The sequence below is a fragment of the Trachemys scripta genome, chromosome 17 (assembly GCF_013100865.1).
Source record: "Trachemys scripta elegans isolate TJP31775 chromosome 17, CAS_Tse_1.0, whole genome shotgun sequence".
NCBI classification, from domain to species: domain Eukaryota; kingdom Metazoa; phylum Chordata; order Testudines; family Emydidae; genus Trachemys; species Trachemys scripta.
The window spans coordinates 17,700,312-17,718,119 of record NC_048314.1 but is presented as its reverse complement, the minus strand read 5'-3'; the positions used below and the strand labels follow the sequence as shown (position 1 = coordinate 17,718,119).

The 17,808-nt window shown below is 49.5% G+C and overlaps 1 protein-coding gene across 1 annotated transcript in view; it reads left to right on the top strand.

Annotated features, from left to right (window-relative positions):
* Positions 1-915: 915 nt before the first annotated feature.
* Positions 916-17,808, top strand: part of SARDH (sarcosine dehydrogenase) — a 94,251-nt gene continuing 77,358 nt past the window's right edge. Inside the window, exons 1-8 of the mRNA XM_034752060.1 lie at positions 916-1,007; positions 1,396-1,723; positions 2,976-3,154; positions 5,514-5,693; positions 7,610-7,733; positions 8,058-8,158; positions 13,138-13,242; positions 14,833-14,962. Of these exons, the coding sequence (XP_034607951.1) occupies positions 954-1,007; positions 1,396-1,723; positions 2,976-3,154; positions 5,514-5,693; positions 7,610-7,733; positions 8,058-8,158; positions 13,138-13,242; positions 14,833-14,962 (1,201 nt within the window). The 5' untranslated portion in view covers positions 916-953. The remainder of the gene's footprint in view (positions 1,008-1,395; positions 1,724-2,975; positions 3,155-5,513; positions 5,694-7,609; positions 7,734-8,057; positions 8,159-13,137; positions 13,243-14,832; positions 14,963-17,808) is intronic.

Here is a 17,808-nt window from a genome sequence, read left to right as displayed (position 1 = left end):
ACTTCCCAGACTCTGGGAATAGTTGTAACTGGCCAGCATTGGCAATGACTGAAGTCTGGCTGCAGTTCTCTCAAGTGCTAGTTACTGTTTCTGGGGCAGTGGCGCGCATGTGAGAGACAGCAGGAGAGAGTCGGAGGAAACAAGAACTTTTCACAGCCCTCTGAGCAGGTAAAGTGAACCGAACTTCTTTTGACGGGAGTGTATTGCTTGCAGTCAGCTCACGTTGTTGGCAGGGAAGGCTAAGCTTGTCTAAGCAGAAGGGAAACCTGAATAGAGAGGGCTGTGTCTGAGCAGTAGGGTGACCAAATGTCCTGATTTTATAGGGACAGTCCCAATATTTGGGGCTTTGTCTCATATAGGCGCCTAGTACCCCCCACCCCCTGTCCCGATTTTTCACACTTGCTGTCTGGTCACCCTACTGAGCAGCCAAAGGGTCCCTTACTGGCTCAGAGGGGAGATTGTGCCTTAAATGACAGGAATGCTTTCAGGCTGCAAAGTTCACGGTAAGACCAGACTTTGGTAAATCTTAGAAAACGTGGTTGCAGGGGGAAGAATTTCTTGGTGCTCGGAGACACAAATATCAACCCTTCCCCCGCCCCGGTGGCAGAGTAATGGGAAGAATCAGCCTGAAAACCATTAGGGTTGGGGTCTGGCTGGTTGTTCAGCGTAGAGTGGAGTGAAACTTTTCCGCTTAACGAGAAAAGGAGCAGGGATCTGCTGGCTGAAGTCTCGGGTCTCTGCTGCAGGAACCGTGACCCTAGATTCCCTGGCAGGGAATTCCTTAGCCCTGCTGAGTCTGCGAGAACCAGGAAGACACATTTACCCAGAGCAAGGCTTAAAGCAAGGGGGGAGGAGCTGCATGCTTCAGCTGTGTAAAAGAACACACCCAAACCTGCATATAGGGCCAGAGCCTCATGCCAGCACCAGCCTGAGCAGACCGACTGGGCAGACACATGCAGTGGGGGAAGGAGACAGGACTAGACGTTTCACCCAGCAGTGAATCCTGGGTCTGTCTCTACCACACGTCAGCTATCCTTTATGACCACAGGGGCAGGGATTGCCATGTGTTGTATATAGGGGCAAATCCTGCCCCCTTCATTGTGTCCATGGGGCCCTGATTGCAACAACTTTTGAGGAGCTGGGGACAGGGAGACGCCATGTGATTCTCTTTCCCATCCCTCCCCCAGCACCCCATCTTCTTCCATAACCATTTGTGACCTGAATTTCCAGGCTGTGGCCATATGGCAGGGACCATTTTTTTGTTTGTACAGTGCCTAGCACAATGGGGTCCTGGCCCATGATGATGATAACAACTCCAGTGTGGACTTTTTTGTATTGCTAGCATGTGGCGAGATCTTTGCTCAGTCCATTGAAGGTTTGTCTTTGGAATTCCAGGTCACCATGGCCTACCTGAGTGCCGTGGTCCGAAGAACTGCCTCCCGCCAGATGCCAGCCTCTGGGAGAAACATCCGCCTCAGGCGCTTCAGCAGCGGGGCGGGCCAGACGACAGAGAAGAGCGTCCCTTACCACAAGACTCTGAAGGAAGAAAGCTCTCAAGGCAAAGGGCCGACCAGGCCGCTCCCGAAATCCGCCAACGTCGTGGTGGTGGGTGGAGGCAGCTTGGGATGTCAGACCATCTACCACCTGGCTAGGATGGGGGTGAGCGACGTGGTCTTACTGGAAAGAGACCGTCTGACGTCGGGGACCACCTGGCACACGGCCGGTGAGCAGAACTCTGGGTGTGGAAGCGTCTATAGCATAGCAAAGGCTCCAACTTAGAACTGCAGAGGGAGGCTTTTGGTGCCTGAGCAGCCATCAGCTCCCTCGGGCTGCCCAGCTCCACGTGGGAAGAACTCTGCCCCTCTCCGGGTTAGGAGGTTTGCGACTCTCTCGATCTTGCCGCCTGGATGGGGATGAGCCCTCCTTGGGGACCTGGGAAAGGAATTGTTCCTTCAACTCTCATCTAAGGGGTTATTGTGGGACCCTGGCCCTTTAAGAGCCCAGTCTCTCAGGCCTCAGCGAGCTACTCCTTGATCCTATATAGGAGTATCGCCAAGGCCTGACAACATGGGCCTCCAGAAGTCTGGCCTTCTCCTCCCCACCTTGTAGGGTAGAAGGGAAAGAAACCCCAGCAGTCTTACCCCCACTCCCCATGGCGGGTCTCTGGGTCCTTCCTTGGGCAGGCCTGTGCCAGACTACCGAGAAGCCTCCTTCCCATAGTCCCCAGCCCCTCTGGCAGCCGCCCCACTCTGCATAGGCGCTGGAACAAGGGATGCTGGGGGTCCTGCTGAACGCCCTCCCTTGAAGTGGTTTCCATTCCATACAGTTCGGGTCAATGGCTCTCAGCACCCCCATTATACAAATCGTTCCAGCCCCTGCCACTCTGCCGGACTCGGAGCTTTTTCTCCCAGCTGTTGCTAGTCAGTCGCAGTGTCAGCTCCCCACCAGTCCTGACTTAGAGGGGCCACCGCTTAGGGGGAGAGGCTGGTGCAGTCACTGTCGCTCCGTCGGTCTGGATTCTCTCCTGAGATGTCCGACAAAGCCAGCTACTGCTCTCCTGGGGATGTCATTTGCAGGGTGTATGCTGATTGTGAGAGGACACTGAGCTCATGTCATGGTGAGGATAATGCCTAGATTGGGGGCTTAGTGCCCCAATGGACCTTTGCTTGTTACACCTGGCTGCTGAGTGGGTCGTCAGCAATAGGAATTGAGCTCTGGACCTAAAAGCATGAGCCTCTACTAAGTGCGCTATGAGATCCATAAGCGGTGGTAGCTGAAGACCTTTATGTGGTCTAGCTACTAGAGGGAGCCAGCAAACCACAGCGTGGGTTACATCTAGGCCAGGAATTCTGTTACTGCTAAAACACCTGTTGTGCAATTCTCTCTGTTGACCTGTTTGTCTGCTTGGCTTGTAAGGTAGGGTTGGAATGGGGAGGTGACGGCAGAGTCTACTGGAACATCTGTGGTTTTCCCAGGTCTGCTGTGGCAGCTGCGTCCCAGTGACGTGGAAGTGGAGCTGCTGGCTCATACTCGCAACGTGGTCAGCAGAGATCTGGAGGAGGAGACGGGTCTGCACACAGGATGGATTCAGAATGGTGGGCTCTTCATCGCCTCCAACAAGCAGCGGCTGGACGAGTACAAAAGACTCATGTCTGTAAGTAGGAATCTCCTCATCTCCTTTCTTCTCCTTCTACTTATTCGCAGATCATTGGATCAGGGCTGGTGCTAGACTAGGGGGTCTGGCTGCCGAAGGGTTTTGTACTACCACCCATCACCGTGGTATCTGACCACCTTCCATGCAAAAAGATTGGCAGTAGCGAAATCCCTAGTGGATTTCTTGGTGTCTCTGGCTCTTAGTGGGTTATCAAAAGCTCTGCTTGAGGCAGTTATTTTTCAGGGTGTGGTGGCTGTAGATGGTTGATGTGAAAGTTGTTCTGGTTATGGGGGAAAAGGGGAAGTGTTGTTCTACAGATGGACAGACTCTGGAGTCTTCTAATCTCCTCTGGATGTTTGTCCAATAGTCCGATCCACTCTACTGAGAATGCCTTCTCCCTGGCTGTAACATGCATTGGTCTACGCTAGCCAAAGCTTTGTGTTCTCCTATGTCCCGCAACAGCAGTTCATAGACTGAAATGCAGCTTCGAATGCAACTGGGTCTGATCCATTAATTGCTTTGAAGATTAGGACTAAGGCCTTAGTCCCTAAAGTAAAAAGAGCAACCTGCTTGAATGTCTGTGCCATATTTATGGAGAAAATCCATGCTCCTTAGAAAATGGGCTAGTGTGGGGGAGGGGATGGATTCTGTCTGCAACTGATCCTGTCTTCTACCATGTCGCAGGGAACCCGCTGCGTCAGTCTTCAACTTGGCTGCTTTGACTTGCAGCGTCAAAACAGGACTGTCCTGCCATCGGCCAACCATTTATCTTCTGCTGTGCGTAGAGCCCGGTTCTCCCCACAGCACAGAGGGAGATTTTATCAAGCAGTCCTGATTGGGGTGATTGTTGTTTATTACAGCTCATTTTCTTGCCACCCTGCTTGGAAAGTTAAACGTGGCCTCACTTCTCATTCATGGAGCAGCCTTGAGGGCAGGTTCTAAAACCGTGCTCCAAAGCCCAGGAGTGTCTCCACTGATTTCTACAGGCTTTGGACGCAGTAGATCCTGCCCCGGTAGAAGAACGATAATGCAGGGTCAGTAGCTGCCAGGAAGGAGGGAGGTGGGAATGGGCATCAATGGGTACGTCTACACCTCAGCTGGAAATAGCCTTCCCAACCAGATACACTAGGTCTGCTTGAGCGAGTGCGCTACAGATAGCAGTGTAGCTGGGGGCAGCACAGGCAGCAGCTCGGACTAGCTGCCTGAGTATAAACCCACCAGACACCGGGTACGTACTGGGGCTGGTAGCCCAAGCTGCCGCCGCCCATGCTACCTCTGCTACAGTGCTCTTTTTCACATGCTGGCTCGAGCAAAGGGAGTGCCAGTCTGTCTATCCAAGTTGGGAAGCGTGTGCCCAGCTACAGTATAGATGTACCCAAATAGAGACCTAGAGAGAGGAGGTTGGCCGTAGATCACCTTGTGATCCCTGGTGGCAGAGCCCACACAGACCTTGTTGTTCCAAGTGATACAGCCTTGTGCTGAGATTCTAACTGAGGGATTGCCCTGGCCAGTAAACCATGCACGTTGCTGGCTACTGCAGTCTTGACGATGATGGCCTCTCACTTAGTAGAGGGGTCCTTGAGGTTCAGTTGAATCTGAACACTGGTCTCACCCACAAAGTGAAAGGGACTCTCTATGCAGGATTAGCCGTGACGTCTGGTTTCACTGCTGATCATAATGCCGTCTCCTCCTCCCAAAGCAGCAGAGAGATGCACAGTCCTGGCCAGTCCGCTTGCCTTTTCCTGCTGGGGAGTACACACATTAGCGTTTGATTTCAAAGCGTTACAATAAAGACGGGTTACGTGACACTAGTTTCTTCTTTAACCCCCGAACTGCTGCACTTCTAGTGAAATATACGCTATGAAGACAGCCGTGTCCATCGTAATACTCTTTGATTCAATGGCCTAATGGACATTTAATGCTCAGGAGGGGTAAAGGGAGCGAAAGCAGAATCGTTGGTTTTAAACCTCTCTCCACCATACCCAGCTTTGGGGACTCAGGTAAAAAGGTCCTTGGATCTAATGCATCCCTGATTTGGGCTTTGCAAAATGAAACCCATCCACTGCCCATCTCCATTAAGTACAGCATCATGTTTCCAATTGCACCGCCTACTTGTATAGGACTAGGGTAATGTCCCTTTAAATAGTTTGAGCCCACTAAAGATGCTCACCATGTACTGTGTTTTGGGAATCCACCAGAAACCAGTTAGATCGTCAGTGCGCCTGGCATGTTGGCGTGTAGTTCTTTGGGACCCAGATGTGCCCCTGTGCTTTCTTCACATTGTTGATTGTTTTGCAGAGATGCCACACCATGCTGTCTTGTCCGAATTAATGCACCTGTTCTCGTGTCTCGTTTGTAGCTGGGTAAGGTCTATGGCATAGAATCCTACGTCCTGTCCCCTGCAGAAACCAAGGACCTGTACCCACACATGAACGTGGATGATCTTTATGGCACACTTTACGTTCCTAAGGATGGCACAATGGATCCTGCTGGCACCTGTACAACCCTCACCAGGGCAGCTATTGCCAGAGGCGCTTCGGTAATTGACTATTGCACATTTGGGTTGGGTGTCTGAGCCTTGTAGCTTTTCACCACTCACAAATTCAGTCAGACGTTCTCTCTCTTTACATTTCCCCCCTCACACCCTTGATCGTTTGCTTCCTGCTGTTCCCAGCCTCCGCCATTCTCAAAGCCAGATCTCTGTTTCAAAGTTGCCTCGTTCTGCTTAACAGCGCCCCCCTTTGGCAGATTGGGTGTGGCGCTGACTGACTTTGAAGGGAGGCCCAGCCATGCCTTCTTCAGAGATGGTGGCTTTGGCCTAGAGCCGTAAGAGATGGGGAAATAAAGAGGAGGGGGAAAATGGGGAAAGGATGTGTGACCAAAACAGCTACATTGTGAAAAACAAGTTGTTGGTGAGGTGTAAAATGCAGCAAGCTCATTGGCACAGTGTAGCGGGGTGAACGCCCGCTCCAGCCCTGAAGGGGTTGGAAAAGCCCTGCAGAGGGCTGGGGCTGTGAAAAGGGGCAAACCCCGGCTGATTGGGGAAGTGGCTGCAGCTGGGGCCACGCCTCAAACTGAACCACTCAGCCTTATAAGAAGGCCAGGGTAGTCAGAGCACAGCAGTCTCCCTCTGACAGGAGAGAGACACAGGCCTGGCTGCAGGGAGCTCACTGGGGACCTAGAGTAAGGCAGGGCTGAGGAAAGGCCTTGGGGGGGCTGGGAAGCCCTAGGCCAGCAACTCCCCAGGCTGCAGGTCCTGGTCCCAGGTCCATATAGGTACTTGGGTGCAGAGGGGCAGCCTGAGGGTGGGTAAAGGCAGCCAGTCCAAACCCCTTGTTGCCTGTGATGATTGGCTGATAGACTGCATTCTGCCCTAGGGCGCGGGGGCTAGATGGTGACTGGCAGTAGCCACAACTGAGGAGACATTGGGATAGGGGGTGGGGGTTCCCCTGGGAGGGGAGACCCAGAGGGAGAGTGGGGTACTGCCAGGGGGGCAGCACCTAAGCCAAGGGCACCGGGGTCCGGGAGGGACATGGGGGCCAAAGACAGGCGGGCCAAAGACAGGCGGGACACCTGGCCTGCAGAGGGCGCTCCAGAGACTGGTGAGCTAATTCCCTGGACGACCAGTAGGAGGCGCTGCAGGGGTGAGTCCACGCCTGATTACACACAGGGACCAACATTTGGTTCTGTGTTTGTACAGCACCTAGCACAGTGGGTTCCTGGTCCGTGACTGGAGCTCCTCCGTGCTAACCACAATACAAATGGATAATTATAGTTCTCTGAGATTTAAAATTACCTTAAAAGGCCACTGACAAGTAGTTTAAGCCCAAAATTAAAGAGGTGAATTTAATTCCCTTGAAATAATAAGAATGGTTTTTATGAAAGTTTAAAAAAAAAAAAAAAAGACAGACCTATGTTTGGGTTAACACTTCCCATGCTGGGAAGGACAGCCTTGGGGTGAAGCCGCTGCCTGCCTCTCCAGAGTAGAGCTCAACAACATTTTTCAGCTAAAACATTTTGCAAATTTGTGTCGGTTTCGATTCATTGTTCATTTCAACCCCTTTCCCCCTCAAAAAACCCAAATCTTTTTGTTTTAACATTTTTGAACCAAAACATTTTGATTGTTTTAGCTTGAAATGACTTTTTGCTTCAAAATTTCCTTTAATGTAATTTTTTAAAATTCAAAAATGGTCAAAATGGAAACAAACGCTTTCATTCTAGCTGAAATGTACATTATTTTTTTCAGCTTTTTCGATTCGCTGAAAATTTTCATTTTCAGCCGGACCTGAAACAATTTTTGTTTTGATTTTTTTCGAAATTGCCAATGAACTACCAGTGTGTTATTCACCCAGCTCCACTCAGGAGATCTGGGTTATTCATTTGGTATTATGAGTCCAACCCTTAACATTCAAACCCCAGGGGCATGTCACTGAGCTTCTCTTTTGCTGTCCCCAGGTAATAGAGAATTGCCCAGTGACCGGTATTCAGGTCAGAGCCGATGACCTGGGTGTGCAAAGGGTAACTGCGGTGGAAACAAACTATGGGACCATCCAGACTCCCTGTGTGGTGAACTGTGCAGGTAGGAAATCAAGGTAACGTAGCTACAGCCCTGCCACTCGCAGAATCTGATGGGGGTACTAATCCTTCCTGTCCCAGCAATTAAGAGACTTTGTCCAGTCTTTGAGTGAGGCATTCTTTGGTTCACCATGACTGTGCTCAGGGAGGGGAAAGATGCCAAGTGAATGCAGCTTTTGATTGTGTGTAACATTGAGCCAAAGGGTCTTAACTCCCTGTTTCCACGCGTCAGGGGGCAGCATTCTGGACTCTGAGCCTCTGGTCTCTGGTGTAGCTCCTCATACATTCCAGTGGTCACTCATGGAGCGGTGGCTTGTTTTTACGACAGGAGTGTGGGCCCGAGCCCTGGGCCAGATGGCTGATGTAAACGTGCCCCTGGTGGCTATGCATCATGCATACGTGGTGACGGAGCGGATAGAGGGCATTCAGGTCAGTTCATTGCTCCTCTTCTTTAACTGGAGGGTTTGTCATCAGACAGAGACATGTGCTGGGGGCGCTTCCCGGAGGGGACTTGATTCAGAATTTGTGGGGGGCATCTCCTGGTTTTCACAAACGCTTCTATGATCTGGGACGCTTTTTTTTTCTCCCTAACAGCCAACCTCCTTTCCTTTCCTAGAGGTGGCTTTGTGTGTCCCATCTTCTCTAGGAGACGCTCTTCTTGGTGAATACAATGACGAAACATCTGTGCATAATCTTGCCAATGAAACCTACTCTTGGGCTTAGCTTGCATCCCTGGCCCCTTTTATCTGGCTATCCACAGACATTCAGGTGGAGTGAGGTTCTGAAAGCAGAAGTGCTGTGAATCACTGGGTATCTCTATTGCAATCTGAGGCATGACTGCAGTTCAGGTAGATGTACCCATGTTCGCGCTCCTAAATAGAGCAGAGTAGATGAGACTGCAATGGCTTCAGCGTGGGGTAGCAATGGAAATATGTACTTGAGATCTCCGGCGTGCTTGTACTGCCCACAGTGGCAGATCTACCATGCTGTATTTTGCCACGCTTGTGCGGGTATGTCTCCCTGAGCTGCAGTCAGACCTCAGATTGCAGGGCACACATACTCAGTGTGTGCATCCAAGGCTATTTCACCCATTGTTGTTATTCAAACAGTAGCTTTGTTGAACAAATCTGCACGTTCACAGGTAATCTGCAGACAGAAAGGGGGACTCCTCTGGTTGATAAAGCTTAGACCAACCAATCAGAAATGGAAACAGTACCATGTGACTGTAGGTGACCCGACGCACAATGTAAATAGCAAATCTGAGTAGCAGATGCACAACACATGGCTGTCTAGTGCCAATAGCACCAGGTTTACAAATAATCCATTGGTTAAAATGAACTTGCACTGAATAGCACTGGTGACAAACTGGGGGAAATATGTAAAAATATCCCTGAAAACTGTTTTTGGTGAAATGCCCTAACCCGCATAGGGTGACCAGAGAGCAAGTGTGAAAAATCAGGACAGGTGAAGTGGGGTAATAGGCGCCTATATAAGACAAAGCCCCGCACATTGGAACTGTCCCTATAAAATCGGGATATCTGGTCACCCTAAACCTGCTCTAGAGCAAAGCAGTGCTGGGAGGCCGATGTGTGTAATGAACCAGGTAATAAAAGGCTCGACCCGTTTGCGGGTAATCTGTGATTGGAGGAAAAAAGGCTACATCTATCGGGTAACTTACACAGTTTGATCAGCTCTGCTCTTGGGCCCTGCCCAGACCCGAAAATTCTGTTGTATTCTCTCCGTTCTTGCACCATGCCCATCCCCACGGTATTGGACTGTTGGTAACTGACCTGGTGGGGCAGCACAGGCAAGTCCATTGCGGCTTTGCCCGACATCCCCACTTGCGCTGCTCAACACCACTGCTGTTGTAATGCCATCTGGGTACTTATTGCCTGTTTCTACATTCCCCCCCACACCCAACTGGTCAGGGCTGCGGGAGAGGAACCCTACTGTTCTTTGCGGCTGGAATTGTTGCTATAGATCCCACTGCCCCATCTCAGCACATCTGCATGTATCATTTCAGAAACAAATGTCGCCTTGGAAAAGTTTCATTCCTCAGCCTGCAGCTAGATGTCTCTCTTGGGCAGCACAAGCACTGTGCAGCGAAGGGAGCATTTCAAAGGAAGAGCTTATGGAATCCCTGAATGTTGACTGGCTTCAAACATAAGATCCAAATAATTAATACTGTAATCTTAAGTATTTTATTAAATTAATATCATTCTATTTAATAGTTATGAATATTTTAACACAAGGGCCCTGTTTCTTCTGTTTCCCCGCCTTTCATAGCAGAATTACCCTCGGGGCTCTGGTGTTTTTGTGTTTGATAAAGGAAATATCCCCAAGAAACTGTAGCTCATCTTAGCAAACAGCCTTTTTGGAAAAGTCCTGCAGCCCTGACAAGGAAATGATACAGTTTTCTAAATATTTTTGAACCATCCTGCAAAATTTCAGAGGCATTTCTATGCTTTGGAATTCTATAAGGGTGTTTGTGAAACCATACAAAAGGAGGTGATATTAATTTATGGTCTGTAGATTTTTTTTTTAGAGTAATTTTGTATTACATTTTCTGTACAACCCCTCTGTTTTTCCCCCGCATCCTGCTTCTTTGACAGTTGATTTTGGAAAGTGCCATTTAACTATATTATTTTTTTATACTGCAGTAGCATCTACCAGCCTGACCCCAGACTGAGCCCCCATTGTGCTAGGCACTGCACAGATACATAGTAAGAGGCAATCCTTGCCCTGAAGAGTTTACGACTTAAATAGACAGGAGTAGAAGAGGAAAAACCTCAAGTGACTTGCCCAGGGTTGTATAATAAGTCAGTGGCAGAGCAGAGAATAGAACCTAGGTCTCCTGACTACTAGGCTGGAGGCCTATCCACTAACCACAGTGCCTCTTATTGAAATGCTGACGGTTATTCTTAATTTATCAGTGAAAAATACAGTAAGACCCTACAATAATTCCCTTTGTGTAACTTAAATATTTTCATGCTATGTTGTTAAAGAAAGTCAATGTTAGTCTTTAACTATGTAGTAGTGTCTTGGCTGTTGTACTGTTTCATCTTGTTGTGTAGGTGGGGTAAGAGAGAAATCATTTTTCCTTTTAACGTGGATCAAAACACACTGGCCTGCCAGTCTGCCAGTTCTCCTGCGAATTTCATGCCTTTATATCTGAATGGTGGCCCCAAGAGGATTGGCACCCCATTGCACTTGGCCCTATACCAACACATCAGTTAACTCAGCGTGACCTAAGGGATAGCGCCCTGGACTGGGACCCAGTAGACCTGTGTCCTGTTCCTGACTTGGCCACTGGCCTGATCGGTGACCTTGGACAAGTCTCTGTGCCTCAGTTTCCCCAGCTAGAAAATGGGGATAGTGATACTATGACTTCCATTGCAAAGTGCTTTGAGATTTACTGAGGACAAGAGCTAGGCATTATTACTATCTTCAAATGAATTCACAAGTGCAGTCTTATCTGCTTCCATAGTCACTCAGTTGTGGTTTTGTGGAGGAAGGCTAGATTTGGGGTTGGTTTTTAGAGATGGGTCTTGTTCAGATCAAGACAGAAATCAGTTTGTATTTCAGTGCCACATAGCTCATGCTCTTGGTCTGGGGCTGGGACGCACAGCAGATCTGTTTAGTGAATTAGACTTAGCCCATGTAATCATATCAGCACCACCAGTTCTTCTACAGCTGCTTAGCCCCCTTTGCCCGTGGGCAGCGTATGCAGGGAGAACGTCTCGGTGCATTGCTCGTATCGTTTGCCGCTAATCTTGTTTTGCTGGTGTCTGAGCAGTGCTATCAAGTAGAGCTCTTACTTCTTTGAGGCAAAGTAGAGCCACTTTTAGCCTGTGCAAAGCAGGCAGCTTAGAAAGGGCCCAGTGCTGAAACTAATTGGCTGTGACCGGCCACAGCCAGGTCTTTTTTTTTCACCGTTTGTTTGCAGAGTCAGTGTGGTCCTTTTTAAAAACAAAGCCTTTGAGGCTTTAAAACAAATCGGTCTCTCCTGCCCAGCCCTTGTGAGCCTCAATACAGCCCCAGCCACATTTGGATCCAAGCTTTCTCAGCGCTACAGGGAGTTAAGATTCATCTCTCAGTCCCGCAATAACGAATCACTGCGTGCACAGCTAGCAGCCGTCATGAGCGACCCTACAATAACAAGCCAGCGGGTGCTGCACCTGTGCTTGTGAGTGACCCTACAATAACAAACCAGCTTGCACATCTCTGCAATGTGCACAGCACCAGAACCATCAACAACCCTAGTGCTCAAATGCAATCCTACAACAACAAACCACTGTGTGCAGGCGGTGGAGGTCAGGAGGGGCAAATTGCAGTAAGGAAACGGGACTGTAAACAGCCAAGGAAATTGTTCCTGTAAAAAATATGCCAAACGGCTGGAGTGAGGCTTTGAACACAGTGCGGGGCAATGGCAACTTGGTGTCCTGTCCTGCCGGTTGTTCTACCATTAGACGAGGGCTGGCGTGGAGCTGGAGTTAGGGATGGCGACGTGGGCAGCAGAGCTGCTCTGCAGTGCCCCCTTCAGGGCCATGCTTGGTACTGCAGCCATTCCCTGCCTTAGTTTGGCCAGCTGCTTGGGGCAGGGTGGCCCATGGCATAAGGTTGGTATCGGTCTGTCACCAGAATAGTCACTCAGGAGCCATCTTGTTGTAGCACTTAGGCCCAGGTCAGGGCCTTGCCCTGCGTTGGTCCTGAGGAGCTGCTCCTCCATCCAGCCCAGCTCTGCTCCTGAGCAAAAGCAGGGAAGCTTTATTAACTGGCCTGATGGGTCAGTGGTTCCTCCTGGCTCGTCTTAGGCCTCTGGAGAACTGTCTCACTGGTCACCCGGTCTGAGTGGATTTTCCTTGGGCGGGGAGTGTCGGGGCACTGATGCCACCAGCAGGGGTCGGGGAAGCCAGATAAATCCCACACAGGGCAATAGAATGGTGAGCAGGCGGGAGGGCTAGGAATAATGTGGGATTCCTGGGAGTGGGAAACCAGAAGTGGGGCAGATAGCGAACCACCAGGACTGGCTTCTTCCTTCCTCCACTAGGCCTGAGCTCCGAGTCCTGACCGCTGGCAAGTCTTGCAATGGGACACACAGGGAGGAGCGGGGTGCACTCTGCCTCTTGGTGAGGAGGTTCTAGGGGATTTCCATGCTGGGGGAAACACAGAGGAGCTGCTGGTGATTCCAGCAGGCTTGGACTCTCCTGGAGTGGAAGGATTTAGAGAATAAACAACCCTGGTAACCTGCACCCTTATGTTTATAATGACACTTCACAGTGGTCATCCAGCAAGGCAGCTGCAGGGAAGAAGAGGGCCATTCAGTTTTGGGTGCAGGATTGGAACAAGGGCAGAAGCTTTACCCCTCCTGCCCCGCTTTGATGATATTCCTTTCTACCTCTGTTTAGAATATGCCGAATGTTCGCGATCACGACGCCTCGGTGTATCTCCGTCTCCAAGGCGATGCCCTGTCCGTGGGCGGATATGAGTCAAATCCAATATTCTGGGAGGAGGTGAGCGGTGCTGAGAGGTTTTCATAGGAAATAAAGCATGTTACCAGGAAAACCGTTTTGACAAAGTAGGCGCTGAAATGAGCGCCTTGGCTCTCTTGCTTATGTGCCAGAATGCATGAAATGAAGACGCTTTACATTAAGACAGAGCTGGGTTCAGCAGGACTCGGAGGGAGAGGGGATTTGACAGCCTCTTCTGTTTGGATCTGGCTTAGATCTAGACCAGAACCAAACCTGCTTGAAGAAATGTATGCCCTGTGAGCAAGAATGGGAGAGGAAGGACAGTCTAGCGGTTATGGCACTAGCCTGGCACTTGGGAGATCATGGTTAAGATCCCTGCTTTGCCATAGGTTCTTGTCTCTGACGTTGGGCAAGCCACACGAGGCATGTCTTGGGTTTATTAGCTTGGGCCTCAGGTGTTGCCTCTAAAACCTTTTTCATCATTCTCAAAGTACAAAAATGCCACCGTCTCCTCCTGCCACCTCTGCCTTCTCTCCACAGAGTGGCATGTCTGCGAATGAGATCACCAGATTATTTGTTGTTTGTTTCCCAATAGCAGCCAGAGGCCCACGCTGAGATCGGGGTCCCGTTGTGCTGTTCACCAATAGTATGGGATAGTGCCTGCTCAAAGAGCTCATGTGCCAAGTAGACCTGGCAAAGGTTGGGTGACAGAAAGTACTATTATGCTGGCTTTGCAGAGTGGGATTCGAGGCTCAAAGAGATGAAGTGACTTGCCCAAGGTCACATAGGAAGAGACAGAAATTGAACCTAGAGTTCCTGAGTCCTACCACCCTTTCTCCTGGATCAAATGGTGCCAAGTGAGTTCTTTACTGGCAGTAGTGACTGGAAATTGACTGTCCAGCTATGACCTAGTCCTGTAACACGAGTCTTGGTTAGATTTTGCTCCCTCTCTGCAATGGGAGAATGAAAATCTTTCTGGGATTAATGTTGAAGGTGATAGTAAATGACTGTGGCTTGTGATGAACTTTTTCTTCAACCTTCCCAGCCCTCTTTTCCTGTCCTATATCCTGCAAATGGGATGTTCCATTTTCACAGTAATTGGATGGGGAGTTTAATGTGTCAATTACTATAGGAGTTAATGGGCTTGTCTTTCAAGAAAAAATGAGGTATTCTTCCTTGTGTTTTACCCTAAGACAAAGTGGACAGTGGTGTTGAATAAGCCCATATGCAAGTGGTTCTAACTGATGGGGCCTATGTCTCATTCATAGCTTGGATGGTTAAGGTACTAGCTAGGCACCACAGTTCCTCCCCTTGGCTGGACAGCTTAGCAGATAAGGTCCTATGAAACCAAAGTTTCCAAAGCAGCTTCTAATTTTGGGTGCATTGGTTTTTGGGAGCCTTAATCAATGTCAAAACTCCATTGACTTCAACAGGGCCAGGAGTTCACCCCTTGGGGCTGTTTTCCAGAAGCGCTGAGCCCCCTCAGTTCCTATTGATTTCAGTGGGCCATGAAGATACTCCGCACCTTACAGGCAGCAGCCGCTAAGCAGCTGTCAGAATGGGGTGTTTGTTATAAAATAAACATCTTCTCTCAATTAACTTCTGTGTACCTCGGCTCCTGTTTCCCCTCAGGTATCTGAGAAATTTGCCTTTGGCCTCTTTGATCTGGACTGGGATGTGTTCATGCAGCATATTGAAGGGGCAATAAACAGAGTCCCGGTGCTGGAGAAAACCGGAATTAAATCCACTGTCTGTGGGCCAGGTAATATTTTGACAGTGCATTCCACATGCCATCAGTGCAGCTTTGTTCCTTGAGGAGTCTGTACTGATTATTTTTTTTTTCTATGTATTCTCCTAGTTTGGAGCTAGCAATGATTATATTTATATGCAGGGTTAGTATGAATCAGTCTCTCTTGCTTTCTCCTACCCACCCACGCAAGGAGACAAATTGGGAACGGATAAAATGTCTGTCTTCCTTGGTTTTTCCTTAAAGACACATGCGCACACACTCACAAAAGAGATGGAACAAGGACCTGGTCCAGCCCCCATGGAAATCAACAGAAAGGCTCCCATTGACTTCAGTAGGTTTTGGATCAGACCCTGTATAGAAGCAGAAAGGGGTGTGAAATGGCTCTATAGATCACTGCTTGCCATGATCATTCAGTGCATTGATCAAATCTTTTTTTCCCCCAAAGCCAGTTCCCCCTTGTTTTTATCAAGCGGTGGGGTGCTAGATTGCCAGGGCTGGAATGGAACCCTTTCCTTCAACGTGCTCAAAGGCAGGCGAGAATTTGGCACATCCTTGGAGCTGCTCAGCTTCAAACAGCTTGTGGGAGTGCGAATTAGAGCGAATATCAACTTGGTTGACCTGCCTTGGCACTAAAAGCTGGAACAAAGCCGAGCTGGCTCTGTCCTGGCATGATGGATATTGTGCTTCTCGCACATGTCTGATCTGGAAAGCTCACAGATCTGCTTGTAATGATTTTGGGGATGTAAGTCTCAAGGTGGGTGGGGCAACGGGACAGGGGAGCCCCAGAATTTCAATGTTGTCTTGTTCTGCCCGTCCCCTCAGCATCTCTGTCCGAGGGCCCCTAGGCCGTCACAGCTGTCCCATGCCCTCAAGGTTCCCATTGCAGATTCTGTCCTCCTGGCTGAGGAGGTTTTGTTACACGGTACACACAGCATCTCAGTCTGGTTGAATTTCTCAGAAGCCCTGTGACGGGTATAGCATTTCTAAACGCCACACCAGTCCCCTTGAGCCTTCTGGAGATACAAATGCTGTGGAGTGGGGAAATGCTAGGCATGACTTGTGAAGCAGAACTGGCAAATACAACGGATCACTAAAGGGACCTCTGCCTGGAGGCTCTTGTTTGCAGCTGATTGTTCTTTGAAGGAAATAAGCCCGTTGGAATACAAAGGGAGAACAGGATTGGCTGCAATGATATCCTATTCCTGAAGGTGGCAGCAGAAGGCTTGTATAGGGAGGAAAATAACCCAGGAGTTTTGTTACATTTCAGTGGGTTTTTTCCCCCCCTCATTCTCTGGGCAACACTGCTCAGTGGTTTTGATGCTAAAAGTCTGCAGCCAAACCAGTCCCAGAGAAAGTGGGTGCAGCCGTGCAGTAATGTCACCCATGTTTACCGCTGATTTTGCTGCGACTGGATTTGAACATTAAAGGCCAGATTTTCAGATACTGGCCTCTGCTTTTGGCAGGTATGTAGTTAATTTGCACCCTCAGCTCTGGTAACTTACTACAGAAATCCAGGTCTTTGATTAGTGGGCACAAACCAGGAAAAAGATAGTCTAGGACACAGTTCCTGCGAGGTGGCGAGCTGCTTTGACTCCCTTTGCACATCACCTTGCATGACCTTTCCACTTAGCAGCTACAAAAGTGGGACCTATTTATGCCTTCAAATCTAGGGGTGTGAGTAAGATGGGGAGGTGAATTGGGGTGCTTTCCCTGGAAGCAGGGTAACCATCGGTGGGGGTATTGAGATATTTTAGTTCCAGGCCCATTAGAAGAATGGTCCCCAAGATGGAACATTCTGTGTGTTTCAGAACAATGCCCGAGGTAGTGTACCTCCGGGCTCAGACAGATCCAACCTCCCAGCTGTTTTCGATCAGCATCGGGGAACACTTTGCCACACTGAGATTAAGGGATACCCTGATACAACTCTAGCTGGTAATACAGATTCCCAATTGGGGATCATCAGCAGAGAGGATAAAGGAAAAAACCCAGGTCCTGGCATACAAGAGTAAAGGGATAAAAGAGACTCCAGAACCTCAGTAAGGAAAGCAAGAATGCAGGGAGGAAACCGCTAAACATTTAGGGTACGTCTACACGAAGAGCTAGGGTTGAGATTCCCCTGCCGTGTCCATGTGCTCATGCTAACGCCCTTTGAGCTGGCATAAGTATGACTTGCCGTGTAGTCACGGTAACAGAGGCACAGCTGAGCTGTGCTGGCTACAAATCCTCCCGAACCCGGTGGGTCTGTACGTGGCACGGCTGAGCCGTACCTCCACTGCCGCTGCCCATGCTACTGTGGCTACACTGCTGTTTACACTCGCGCTATCTCAATGAGAGCTACCACGAGAGTGCGCACACGAGCAGCAGAATCACCCCCTGGGCTCGTAGTGTAGACACAGCCACGCACACACCTCTTTCCTCGCTGCTTGTTTCACGGCTCTGCACTGCACAGGGATAGTTTCCTGCATGGGTGTGCCAGCAGGGGTCTTTTAATGCTCTGGGGCCTAGAGAAAATGATCATTATACTTAGGGCCAGATTTTTCAAAGGCACCTAAAGATGCAGATAGGAAATCAATGGCGTTGGGCACCTAGGTGCTTTTGAAAATCCTACTAGGCACCTGTCTACCTCTTTAGGTACCTAAATACCTTTGGAAATCGGGCCCTAAGTGCTTTTCATCTCTAGATTGCAAAGCAGTGTTATCTCCATTTTTAGAGATGGGGAAACTGAGGCATAGAGGTGCGGTGTCTTGCCAAGGGTCCCATAGCAAGTCAGTGGCAGAGTCATGGGGTAGCGCAGAGCTCTCCCAACATTTGGCCCAAACTCCTTACACTAGACTATAGCAGCCCCTACAGATTGAGGG